The sequence below is a fragment of the Coloeus monedula genome (genome assembly GCF_965178545.1).
Source record: "Coloeus monedula genome assembly, chromosome: 5".
NCBI classification, from domain to species: domain Eukaryota; kingdom Metazoa; phylum Chordata; class Aves; order Passeriformes; family Corvidae; genus Coloeus; species Coloeus monedula.
The window spans coordinates 34,657,086-34,670,539 of NC_138785.1; the positions used below are offsets into that span (position 1 = coordinate 34,657,086).

General features: G+C 41.3%; 1 protein-coding gene across 4 annotated transcripts in view; it reads right to left on the reverse strand.

Moving 5' to 3' along the window:
• RAP1GDS1 (Rap1 GTPase-GDP dissociation stimulator 1) overlaps nucleotides 1-11,274 on the reverse strand; it is a 90,755-nt gene extending 79,481 nt beyond the window's left edge. For all 4 annotated transcript variants that reach the window (XM_082282463.1, XM_082282467.1, XM_082282464.1 and 1 more), the window contains exon 1: nucleotides 11,049-11,274. In XM_082282463.1, the coding sequence (XP_082138589.1) occupies nucleotides 11,049-11,052 (4 nt within the window). In that variant the 5' untranslated portion in view covers nucleotides 11,053-11,274. The remainder of the gene's footprint in view (nucleotides 1-11,048) is intronic.
• Nucleotides 11,275-13,454: the final 2,180 nt, after the last annotated feature.

Here is a 13,454-nt window from a genome sequence, read left to right on the forward strand (position 1 = left end):
ATTATCCTATGGCCATATATGCTCAGACAGAATATAAAAGCTACAATTTGGCCCAAATATCATCTTAAATCAAATATGCAGTCTCTTTACGCATAATACAAACAATGGGGAACTGAGGCTGTAATCTGACTACACTGACGTTTCAGCAGCAAAGCTGGTTTCAACAGATTACCTTTTCTAAATGCTCTGCAACCAGGTCATTTAAGGCATTGCAATACAGCATCATTTAAGTCTACAACACACATGTAAACCTGTCATTTGATAGAGTTTGCTGTATTCAATTTGAAGAGGTCGTGTCTCAGCACTGAATATAAGTTTTACTTTCATTAAATTAATGCCTCAGTGCCTCTTTATAAGCTCTGTTTAGCATGCAGATCTTTCATGTCAAAGCAACTGCACTTTTTTGTCTGATGATTTTACACTACCCTTGGATTACATTAGATGAAGCAGCAGAAACATCTAGAATGAAAAGATTGAGATGATATGCTGAATTCTGGGAACAAATTATTTCCTCAACTACAGAGCAGAATAGTATGCTCACCTATCTAACAAGCAGAACCGGGCTTCTAAACTTGAACAGAGCCTTGGAAAGTTAGAACATAACACCAAAGTCCAACACCAACACATGCTACATGATCAAAGCTCGAGTGGTACAGAATCTGTTACATAAACACAGCACCAGAGTGGACATCAAAGACCCATTCTGGTTGTTCTTTGAGATGCTGACAAGAGAGTGTTAAAACATAAATATTTTCATTCCAAATTGTGACCAAACTCAGAAGAGGCCTTTTTGTAATAAAGCTGCTTTTGCAAGAAGTCAGGGAGCTAAAAGATATTAAAAAATCAGGGGCTTGCAAGAATTTCTGAGTTTTCAAGTTTAATATCTACTCCTTGAACTCAGATTTACATCTCTGCCCAAAGAGCGTCTAATCTTAATCTGGCAGCAGGCTCCTCAGCATATTTCTGATTGTAAGAAATAGACTTCTGGTGATGGGGGAAAAAACAAACAGGCTCATCTACATATTTTTTAAGAAATAAAAAGGGTCAAGCAGAAAAGCCTTGTGTTTCAAAAAATCTGCCAAAACGAAGTCATTTTTAAAATGTGCCTATTGACCAGCCTTCAAAAATCCAGCAAGTTCTTTATGTACAGCCAAAGATGCTGTTTTGTTGATGACAACTTCTGATTTTAGAAATAAAGCAGTTTAAATAGTTGCTAGAGTATGTTCACTTCCAAGAGATACCTCACTGCTGTGATCACTGAAGTACAGAAAACTGTTCAGAAGTGGCAGAGCTAAAAGTGGGCTAAAAACAATCCAGTAGCCCACAGCTGTTGCTTTTTATCAGAAAACCTATATGGTATCAATTTAAAGAAAAAAAGGAAAACATCAAACAGGCCACCCCTTGCTAAACTGAAGTGCTGCATTATCTAGGGCATTTCTCTCTCCAGCCATCTGTTTTGAGCTGGGTGCATGCACTGAACTCAAATTTTATGTTCACAAGAGAACTCTAACACTTTCCTCCTGAGACTGCATGAGAACACTTAAATTCTACCTTGTTCTCAACAGCAGAAAAAAAAAACCATGATACCTTGTAAAGGGAGAAGTTATGGCCTCCATAGCTAAGCAAGCACTTCAGATCATTTCTGGGATGATGCTGCATTCCGAAGAAATCTACTGAATTGCTTTTTGCTAGTTTCCATCATTCCTGCCTTTAGAGAAGTGTCCACACTAATATATGTGTGATTAGAAGCATAATGTGTAAAAGTCTTGCAAAGAGAAATTCCTAACATTTTCTGGGACTATCAGGAAGCATCAAAAGTCATCACCTAATGTTTATAAAGTGAATTTTATTCTGAAAATGCAGTATTTCCTTTTTCCCTATGCTGCTATAAGATACAACAAAGGTCACTGTATGTCAATTAGTAGCTTATGGCACTGTGCTCACAGTTCCTTTTACAGGAGGATGTTCTAACATGATGATCTCCATGTTAAATTGGTTTCTTCTTTGATGTAACAAATCATGTAAACTACATAATTCCATCAATTTGAAAGAAAAATCAAGTTTACCAAATAGTTTTATCTGTCATCAAATACAGCTCTTTCTTCATTTAGCAAGTTCCTTCAGAGGCTATGTATTAGTATAGCACCATATCTAGGAATAAAAGACATGTTAAAAGTGCTTCTGATGGTCAAAATCAGTCCAACGTCTGCATTCCTCCCCCAGCTGTTAAACTGGGGAGCCAATATTACTATTCCATGGAAGGATGGAGTGACACATGCCATTTTACATGCTTTCACCAAAAAAGGACAGTTTAAGCTGTACTACAGCCAAGTCAAAAAGCAGGAGCCCAATGACTTCAGTGGTACTCAGTGTGGGCTTTGTGGGGGTACAAGAATGCTGTATAAATAGCATTTACACAAATAGGGCTCAATTCTGTACAGTTTCTTTCCTACAAGATACATTCTTTTCATATAGTCTCACTTCTTGTACATTAGGCAAAACTGAAGCATGATTTTAAGCTGGTTGTAAATAACTAGCTATTTAACTAAAGAGAAGAACATTAAAAAAAACCAAAACACTTCAGCTCTTGAAATTACAAAGCTGAGCACCAGTTTTTCAATTCCTTCCTTAATAAAGACGGTGAAAAGGGTATATGGTAAAAGAAGCTGTCATGTATTTAACTAATAAAGACAGAACCCAATGAGGAGAGAATGTGAGATAGGAGGGAAGATGGAAAAGAGTACGTAACTGGAAGATGATGTAGAAAACTGGGCAATGAAATAAAGAAGTCTGAAGGAATAGGAAAGCTGTGAAAAGAGAGTACAAAGAGTAAAAAAGAGTATTAGGCAAAACAGAAAAGAATTGAATAAATACATGTAAGTCAGATACAGGTATGTGGGCTTTGCCTGGAAAGTGCACACTGTATTTTGGGCACTACTGCACATAAATGTATTGCTTACTATCTTTGATTCAACTGAAGCACTATCTTGCTGTAAAAATGGATGATGGGATTTTCATTGCAAAAGCTTAAAAAAAACCAAAACAGAGCCAACCCTCCTGCCTCCCAAACCTGCTTGGTTCCTGTCAGCAACTCCTTACATACATGTTCCTCCTCTTTCTCTCAATCACCAATGCTTTCCTGCTTTTCCTGTAATTCCATATGGCAGGAGCCAGGATGTCTATATATTCTCCCTGAGCTTCGCAAAGAAACGGATAAGAAAGCCTGGCAGGCTTTGCAGGATGAGAGCAAATTTGTATTTGTATAAAGTGTATTAACGGATTTCTAAATTAATTTGATTGTACCAGACATTTTTACAACAAATGTGTTCACAGACTGGTTTTCTGTTCTCATTGTCCTTTTTTTCCTCCCACAGAACAACACCCTGATCCTAAAATCAGTTCAACACATAAGCAAGGAAGAGGAAGGAGGAAAAATTGTGGCTCTCAGTCACTTAAGGGAGAAGGAAAAAAAGAGAGAACAGTAAGTGTGAAAATGCCTCATAACTGTTACACTGCTACTGCCACTCCTCTTGATGGTCAGGTTCACTCGCTGCATTTCCTCGTAACTGGCTCACTGAAGTTCAAGGCAGGGTGTCTTAGATATAACAGGGCTCTACCATGACCAGCGCTCCAGTGATGTCCATTGTGCACACTGAAGGACTGCTGAAGGAAGTGGTAAGATATAGAAGATGCTATCACCAAGTACAGCAGACTCAGAAGACTGACTTCAGTCAGTTCCACCAAAGGCCCTGGAGGGGTAAGTTAAATGTTCTGTGGACAGGGAAGATTTAGGTAAGAAAGATGTGTACAATCCTGCTTTGGTTTAAAAACCCTTTTCTCTTCCCATGCTTTGTTCCTGCTGTCAAGATAAAACAGCATTTTGATTTAAGGAATAGTTCCAAAGCCTTCATGTAGCAAAAGTTGCTATTTGGCAGTACTGAACTCAAGCTTTGCCTGCAGGGTACTGGGTGCTGTTGACAGTGAACACAACGGGATTTCTCCACAGAAAAGGGATACTGGAATGAACTTAGCAAGGCTAAAGGAAGGAGAAGGTATGCTACTGGTCCTGTAAATAGTGGCATGTACTTGTAAGGTTGTATTTAAGGCTAGAAAAGTTAAAATAGTCTAATTAAAGTCACTGGACTGTCATACTCAACATCAAAGACAGGAAGCATTTCTAAATATGCTCCCAAGAGGAGTTCCCAGCTGCTGGAGAGCAAGGCACCCTCAGCAACAGGCAGAGCTCCCCAGCCAAACACTTCACTCACCCTAGAGATTATAAAGGCTTGCAGATGTTTATGTTGTCTGATTTTGATATTTATGTAAAAGATCTAGGCTAGCAGCATTTTCAGCTTCCATTCACAGAATTAATTCATATGGTACAATTTTAGTCGCCAGGCTGTGTATAATTAAGGCCAAAAGGGGTAGAACAGAGTTTGCAAAGTGCTGAGTATAAGAGCTCTCTTCCAAGTGTGGACCTCAAATGTACAGAAGACAGGACGAGAGAGAGAGGAGTACTCCGTTGTACATGGTGTTCTTTCTGGACTGACATATTCTAGAGGTAGAGGCAATTACTGAAAGGTAAAGAAGGCAATAAGAACAGGGTTTTCAACTGCAGGTTTTGTACCCTGATGCTCCATGCATTAGTACATCAAGAAGGCCATAAATGTACAGGCAGCCGACAGTGAAAATGAGAACTCAAGACTACCACAAGATGCTGTCACCTCCCCAGATCTCCCAAGCACAACCCTGTTCCCCACAGGCTCATTGGCAGCCCTGACAAATTTCTAAAAGGTTTTGTTCAATTCTCATCACATCATCCATCCTATAATGCTTAGCTGCTCTCCTCCATCAATCCCAGTCTTTTCAGTCTCCATCTCTCTGTTCAGTCTTACTCCCAAACACATTTGCAGAGCATAGGCAGGAAGCCTGAAAGAAAAGCTGCTATTCACCAGGTGAGTTTAAAGTACCTGATTAACTGGATTTAATCAGATACTGAAAAGACTTGTCAAACCTGAGACAACTGATAGGAAGGGTCAACAAAAAATTTGAATTATACACAAGTTTTGCATACGTCTTCAAAATCATTGTGTCTGTCCAGCTGGTAAGTATCAGTGTACAGAACCAACTAATGAATTCAAACACTGATTAACTTTCATGAACCTCCCTGAGTTATCACTAACACAATGGGCAGCTCAGTGTTTTGATAAAACCTCAGAACTGACAAATGCCTCAGATGTTCCTATAATACACAACTAGGAGGCAGTAAGCTTGTAAGAGCTGTTAAGTATGAAGGAAATGGGACCTACTGTTGAAATGGATCACTAAAAATTTTCCTTTATGAGAGTGTGATTTTTAATTTTATTTTCCCTGATTTTTTGAACGTGCAAATATGATTTTTATAATAGGTTTCTGTCTGACCTAGAAAGAGAAATCATGAAAGCACTTCATTTATTTTAAACTGCAGAGTTTAATACAACTTTATACATGCATCCACACTGTCAATTTATGCATATTGTTAATTTCAGCTACTTCAGACATACATACATTTATTCACTGACATTTCTTATCATAACTTGCGAAGATGTATCTGAAAGTGCTTCATGTCAGGGATATTTCTAAGACCCATGCCTTGCCCGTGCCCACTTAAACTTGTACAGTTAAGGCATGCTTTATTTATTTGCAAGTCCCAAAGCATCATGTACTAAATTCTGTCCTCTACCTGGAGATAAAATGAGCAGCAGTTATCTGGTTTATAGATTTGACAAATTCTTCTGGGCATCTGCCAACTTTGTAATCTACTTGAACTAGAGCTTAAGAACCATATGAGATCACCAGGGTTTCTGCACAACTTCAAAGCTCCCTAAGCCAGAGCCATGCAGTTCTCAGGCTGAATAAACGTCGCCAGGCTCTGTGCACAGCTTTGAGGCTCCTTGAACCACAGCCACTTGTTCCAGAGGGTTTACAAATTCTATTAGGCATATCTGGAGCACACAAATTCTAATTCACATCAGCTATGTTTCTGCACTAAAAGGAGCTTCAACATTCAGAAATACATGGCTTTTAACTACCATTTTACTCTACCAAAACAAATTTCATTTGGTTGCCATTATAAAAAAAAAAATCTGTAAACAGAAACAATTTTTTATACCATATTTAACAAAAAGAGGCCCTGGGAGATTCTCCTTGCAGTGAAAGTTGCTACTTATACAATCCCTTAGTAGGAAAAGCTCCTTGTCTAATTAAAATTCAAACGGTCATTAAAAAAATTCTCCATTAGCTGGAGAACACATATTAACATTTTAAGACACCTAATTTCCAGAATCTTAGATGTAGTTCCTAATCTATTTTAATCTGGCAACACGTTAGAATCTGAAACTTAATGCCTTCAACAGTATCAAGACAGCAGGAATGCTCATTTTCTCAAGAACAGCATGTGAACAGACCCAGGTGGACTAGTCAACAGTGAAAAGTGGGTTTTCTCTTACATAAGTAACTAGGTCAGTCTAATGCCCCTTTGTTATCCTAAATCATGAACTTCATCCTGTGACAGAGTTAAGAAAGGATAACAACCAACCTCCTTTATAGATGCCACAGAAGAATCTCCATAGCCTTCTCTCCCGTCAAACAGTAATGACATTATTTTCCCTTTTGTTGAACAAATACTTATTTATGCTAATCTCTTCTTTTTGTTTTATGTATTTGCATATAATTAAATTCTGAGAACTCCGAGAAATAATTCAGCTTTACTTGAGAAAGATGGAAAACCATTACAAGTCTTCTCAAGGACTGTCAGCAGCATACAACTGGTACTATTAAAAATAAAAACCAAATAGAAAGTAATAATTATCTGATTTTATTTACATTATCCCAGCTATTTTCTTTATATTTTGGGGAGGGACATGGAGTAGAACTCCTTTCTTCCTCCTATTTCTGTCCTCTGTTGTTCTATTCATCCATCTTTAGTTCTAGTATTTCTCTCCCTTCATGCATTTCCCTTAAGGGATTTTTGTTCCCTTCTATTCTTGTCTTGGTAGCTTTCTCATTTCCATTATTACTGTTTTTGTTTCCTTCAGGTTTCAGCTGTTCTTCTGCCCTTTCCTCTTTCCACTTTTAGTTTGATGCCACAGAAATCCAGACATTCCTCACAGACTTCTGAAACTAACTCTGAATCTTCTGTTCTCAGGAAACATACTTGTGAATTAAGCCTTTAACCTAAACACAAAATTGATTGGTTTCAGCCTCACACAGCAACAGAAGATCACAAATACTGGCCTGATCACAGGAACAGTTATTCATTGAGGAAGGTCAGTCAGAAGCAACCTAACCTTTCTGGCTGCTTTAGAAGCACACTTCAAGGAACATTACTGAAGCAAGAGATGCAGTCTAAAAGCAGTTTCCTCTCTGTTTATGTTTTAAAGACAAGACTTTTGCCAAAAGCAGCCTCATTTTTTCAAAAATGCTAACACAACCCTTTATACTGGCTTAAACTGGTGTATTCTGATTGGCTAGAACTAATATGCTGCTGGTGTTAAAAGTCTCATTGTTTTAGCAAAAACTTTAAAAGAATTACAAATTATCTTCTTGTGCAATTGACGTAACTCTTCTCCAAGCAGTTTGTCAGACTTGCATTTCATGTAAGAAAACTTGCAAAAGAGTTCAAGATGGAAGACTTTTTCTCTATTAATTTTCATTTGTGTCATCTGAAGCTACTGATTACACTTTTTTTGATCAAAAGTATGTTGACCTACTCTATCTTCCCAAAAGCAATATTGGACACAGCCATGCCTGAAGCTTTACATCCTCCTGCCTTCTCTATTTCATGAACCATCATCCTGAAGACAGGCACTGGTTTGTTACACCCTGCTCTGTGGTTCAGTTTGAATTCAGTGTTTTACAACCAGCAGGCTGGTTGCATATGCCAATTCTTCAGGAAAAGTGGGAGAGAAAATTGAGTATATCTGGGAGGAGAGCAGTAATAGAAGTCTTTGTTCTGACAAGTGAACGGACAGTACTAAAACAAATCCATGTACATTACAGACTGGGAATCTTACATATTTTTGTCACTGAGCCTTTAATGTTAGGTATTGTAAGGAGAGCCTAGCAGGCTGATTTTGCAGTTTGTTGCCCAACTAAACACTTAAGTTAGAGCAGAGGCTGCCTTCCATTTCCTGCTAACAAAACCAGGACTCTCAAAATAGAAGAATATTTTTATGAGCTTTCACTATTACAGACTGTAACTAACACTTCAAACAAAGTGATAAGTACCATAAAACAAATGTATGCTGTATTTGTATTCTGCATACAAACTCCCATACGTGGTGTTTTTCCATCTTTTAGGCTCAATGGATTACTGCTGAGTGTTTAAATTGTTACAGAGCTCCTCATTTTTATTTTATTAATTTACATCCAAGGAATAATTGTACCCTGCTTACAATAACTTCCATAGGCCACTGCTCTAAAACGGAAAGATTTTCTTGGATACAGTGTGATTGCATGAGTTTACCGGTTGTGTTTTTTGAGGTTAAAAACAAGAATCAACTGAGAAAAGGGACCATTCCTTGTGAAACTGAAGCATTACATTAGTAACTGAAAAGTAGAAGCCTGTAAGTGTTTTTATAACAACAGAAATAAAACGGTGGTGGTGCACACACCAACTAAAGTATTGAAAGTTCTCTACTGCCAAAACTGCTTAAGGCAACCTACCTCTCAAAGCCAGACGTTGATTAGTGTTCAAACTCTACTCAGACACAGCTTTACAAACTACAAATGCAAGCAACAGAAGTTACAATTTTGGAAAGAACCTGTGTCAGTGAGAGGAAACAGCTATCCTTCAGGAGGAGACAACTGCCATGATAATGTCTTCAGAGGAACACACACATGGAAACAGTGTAGCAGAAGAGATATTTCTATACTATAAAGATAATGCAGACCCATGTGTACGTAAGTATTTTTAACTACAGAAATCTTTTGATTGGACTTAGAATATATCTGCTTGGGCTTCCATGTTATATCTTTAGTATACAAAACCAGTTAATACTACGCCAACCTTCATAAATACAGAACAGACCATATGTTTAGCCGTAAGATATCACTGCACTCTCTGCCACAAACACTTGTTTGTTGAGCACGATTTCTGGGAAGATATAAAAGTCATTGGAAGAACAAATTCATCCTTGATTTAATTCTAAGGATTTTCAGCTTTTATGCTATGTGTTACCAAAAAGAAAGCTAAAACCTGAATGAGGGCATCTACTGCATTAACCGTATAAGCTTAAACATAGATCTTAGACATGAAAAATCATTACAGCTGTCAGCCAAGGTGGAACTGATTTCAATCCTTGTCACTCACAAGAGCTGCTGCAGAGACTACTTAGAGACTACTACTACTTGCTCCGATTTTAGAGACAGTGGAATCAGACCCTGATACATGAAGAACAAAAAAAGCCCAAAAACACCCCTCCTTGGTATTTTCACAAGTAATCTCGCTGGGCAATTACAGACAGGTGCTGACAGATTCTACAGGAAAATTATTTCAGTCTTCCTGAAAGTATAATTATAACTACTCTTTTGCAGCAAGACGTAGCAGATTCCCAAGCTATTTACAAACTTGCCTGGAACTGAAGTGTAGTTTCCTCTAAAAAGGAGTGATGTGCTCATTCTGCACCAGCTTTTCTGAGCAGGTTTCAGCTGATGCCCTGAAGTTATTATTTCTGGAAGCCAAAATAGCTACAACTAGACTTTGACCAGAATGATGAGATTAATAGTCTTACTCTGTGAATGGAGACAGGAAGCACAAGCAAACTGTATTTTGTTATTTTGCCTTTTCAACCCTCATTAAGAAGAGACTTTCACTACATCGTTAAGAGTTTTAACTAATTCTGATGAAATCTAATAGTTATTCCTCGTGTCTGACCCTGGAAGCTTCTAGCTTGAACCATTCTCCAAAGGTTTCCCAGTGCTTTAAAGGAGTTAAATAAGCACTTAACCTCATTTGACAACCAGAAAAACTGAGGTATGGCAACTGCTTCCTTCCATAGAAACTTCTAGTTAGAAGTGAAAGATGCATGTGATCGTCAAAGAAACTACTGATATACCTAAGGCCACAGGAAATGCTGATGTCAAATCCCCGCGCCGAATTCAGGAGCTGCCACCTCCTTAGCCTGGTTGTAAACCACAGTTCCTTGCCCTCTGGACCCGCAACCTTGATCCCACCATCACGTTTGGCAGACTGGCTGGGTCTTTGGCAGCTCAACGTGGGCACCTCCTACCCATCCCTAGGATCTACATTACAGCCAGATTTCTGGAAAATCTGTTGTATGGTGGCTTTTCATACCGGGAGAGCTGTAGCTTTGTGCAAGAGGATGAGGTGGAGCAGGCAAGAGAAATTCACCAGCAGCTCTGTTAAGAAAACCCAAATACCATGCTTCCTGGTCTCGTGCGGTATTTGATGGGCACTCCATACAAGCGCCAATCAGAGTGAAACTACTAATTTATAATCTTAAGACAAAAAAGGCAGAGGTAACATGGCTGCATTTCTAGGCACGATTAATGCTCTGAAAGACGGAGAAATACGAGGACCCTTGTCTTCCTCAAACAATGAGCGGAGATTATAAAACAATCTAAACATACTACCCCAACCTGTCTCCATTATGCAAACAGTAACTGGGAAAGCGTTCTGGGGGTGCCTTACATAACTCCTTACTCTGAGTCCCCCTTGGCACCCGGGGAGTTGATCTTCCCCCTAACCCCAAACGCAGCCCCAGCTCCGTGAGTGCCGTGCGGCAGCTCCCCGGGCTGGGCGCGGGCGGCAGCAGCGCAGCGGCAGCCGCGGAAACTTTGCGCCGCAGGGGCCGCGGCAGCGCCGGGGGAACCAGGGGGGGCTCGGCAGAGCCCCGAGCCTCCTCCCCGGTACTGGGAGGGAGGCAACCGATGGGAAAGTTGCACCAGCCACCTCTTCCCGCCCCGCCGGAGACGAGGGGGCGGCGGCCTCCGGGGACAGAGGGGTGGCGGCAGGAGCTGCACAGCGCGGGGCTGGGGCGACTTACCCATGGTGCCGCCGCGGCGGCCTCCTCCTCCTGCTGCTGCTGCTGCTGCTCCTGCAGCCGCCGCCTCTCCGCCGGCGCGGAGGAAGGCACCGGAGGCGTGTGCGCGGAGCGGGGCGCGGCGCGGAGCCTGCGTGCGGCGGGCTATGAGTCAGGGCAGCACATCCGGGCACGGCCGGGAGACACCCCGCCCGACAGCCCGGCAGCACCGAGCCGCCGCCGCCGGGGAAGGGCGGGAGCCGCGCAGGGAGAAAGGAGGCGGCGCGGGGCCGGCGGCAGCGCCCCCGGCTGGGGAGGAGGCGGCGGCGGGGCGGGTCCCGCTGGCAGCGGCGGCTGCCGCCCCTCGGGCCTCCTTTGTTACAGGGGCTGGGGTGGGGCCGCCCGCCGGGTACTGGGGGCGGCTGCGGGGGACGGAGGGGGAGCGGGTGCGGCGTGGTGCGCCTTGCGCATCCCAGCACATCCCCGCACATCCCCGCACCACCGTCACTGTGCGCCGTTCCTCGGTCCGCGAGGAACGTGGGGTGGTTTAAACACGGCGAGCGCCGTGTTTAAGTTCATATTAATTATATGGACTCAAAGGAGGAGCGTTTTGCAAGAAGGAGGGGATTATGCTGGATGGATAAGGGGGCTTTTTTTTAGGTGGTCTGTGTGAGGAAAAGGATCGGTGGTGGAAGCGGCAGGTGATGTCCAAGTGCTGCACGTTTTGCTGAACCAACATGACAGATTTTACACCCGAAACTGAAAGGCACAAGGTAGTTCGGTGTGGAAAGCATTTTTAACAAGAAAACGGATGTCTGTGCTCAGTGGTCCCGATTCCTTTCTGCCCTCGGGTGTTCAGTATCCGTAAAGTAAGGAACAATACGGAACTGTTTGCTGTTACACTTCTCATAGCACATTCACCGGGAAACATTTGAGGGGGAAGGAGATGTTGAATTGAGTAGCTTTTGTGGCATTTTCCAGATCTTCCCATGGTCATGTATTCATGGTTTTACCGGAGCAAATCCTAAAGTACGGTTACATAGAGTAGGATCACAGAGCGTTTTAAGAAGAGTTTGCTTGCTGTATAGAAGTGGATGGGCCAGGGACAATTCTGATTAGTGATGCAAAAAAAAAAAAGTTTCAGTTGAATCATCCCCCACAGTGGCTTCACAAGTGACACCAGTAGTCCCTCTCACCAGCAGTCAGCAGCTGCCAGGGATTTCCTCTCTGGAACAGGTCCCAGGAGCTTTCATGCCTGTAAAAGGGCAGTGTGATGTGACAAGCAAAGAATAATTCATCAGTCTTTCTGCAGAGCACGGACTGAACATGTTGGGGTTTATCCATTTACCTTGGTGTAGCTGTATGATTCACCACCTCTTTCCTTAGGACATAGCAGAATTTTGTAGTTAACTTCAGCAGGGTTAGCCACTGTCCCAGTATGCAGAACTTGGCACTGAAGATATGTAATTTTATGATCAACTGATACTGCAAATTAGTATGTTTTTATAATGGCTAGACAACTCCACCAGTCTCGTTACTGTTTTCATTACACTGAGGCTGCAGAAAATTCAAGCCAGAACATGTTGGGTTTTTAACTGCAGGGTTTGTCTAATTCAGTACTTTTAAAAACACAGGGTTACTTAAATGAGTCTAAGAGGTGAAAAGCTGTATTTTTTTCTGCTTTCATCTATTTTTAAATCTTGTCTGAAATTCGTCTTTGTCCTATGTTTTTACCTCCTTATTTCTTTCACTCAACAATAAATTTTGCTTTGGCTTTTTAACTGTGTCCCAAATGTTTCCTCTAATTGTCCGGGGAAAAAGTCAATGAAATTCTCTCCTTACTGCTCTGTCTTTGAGGGATCATGGAAGAGATATTCCACATATTATTTCATGTGGGATCAGTCCCACCTAGGATAGACTGGAGAAACCTGTAAAATGCTGAGGTTTCTGTAGTTTACTTACATCTCCTAGCTGAAATGCACATGTATACCTTTGCAAGACCCAGAAAGGCAGGACCATTACCTGCTCCAAGAAAGGATTTGGAGGACAGTCACTTCTAAAGAGTTCTGCTTTCAAAAACACTGCCAGAAAGAGACTACAGAATGTCTTTGATTATAATTTATTTCAGTGGATTGAAAAGAACTGTACAAAACTAGGGAGACCTTTTTTTCTTTTGACTTATTAATTCTCGAACAGAAGGAGAAAGCTCCAAAGAAGCTGATGACTTGATTTTTGTCAATCCCTTAATTAGGTACAAGTTTACAGCAGAACAAAGGGGTGTTGTTAAAAAAAATCCAAATCAAGTCCTGCCATTCTTACAGTTGAATGCAAGGTCATCTATGTATGGCTACACATGGAATAGTTCAAAAGGGAGTGGTATTCTCACGAGAGGAATGTTCATCTCCAAGAGACTATATAGAAGAATTTTGG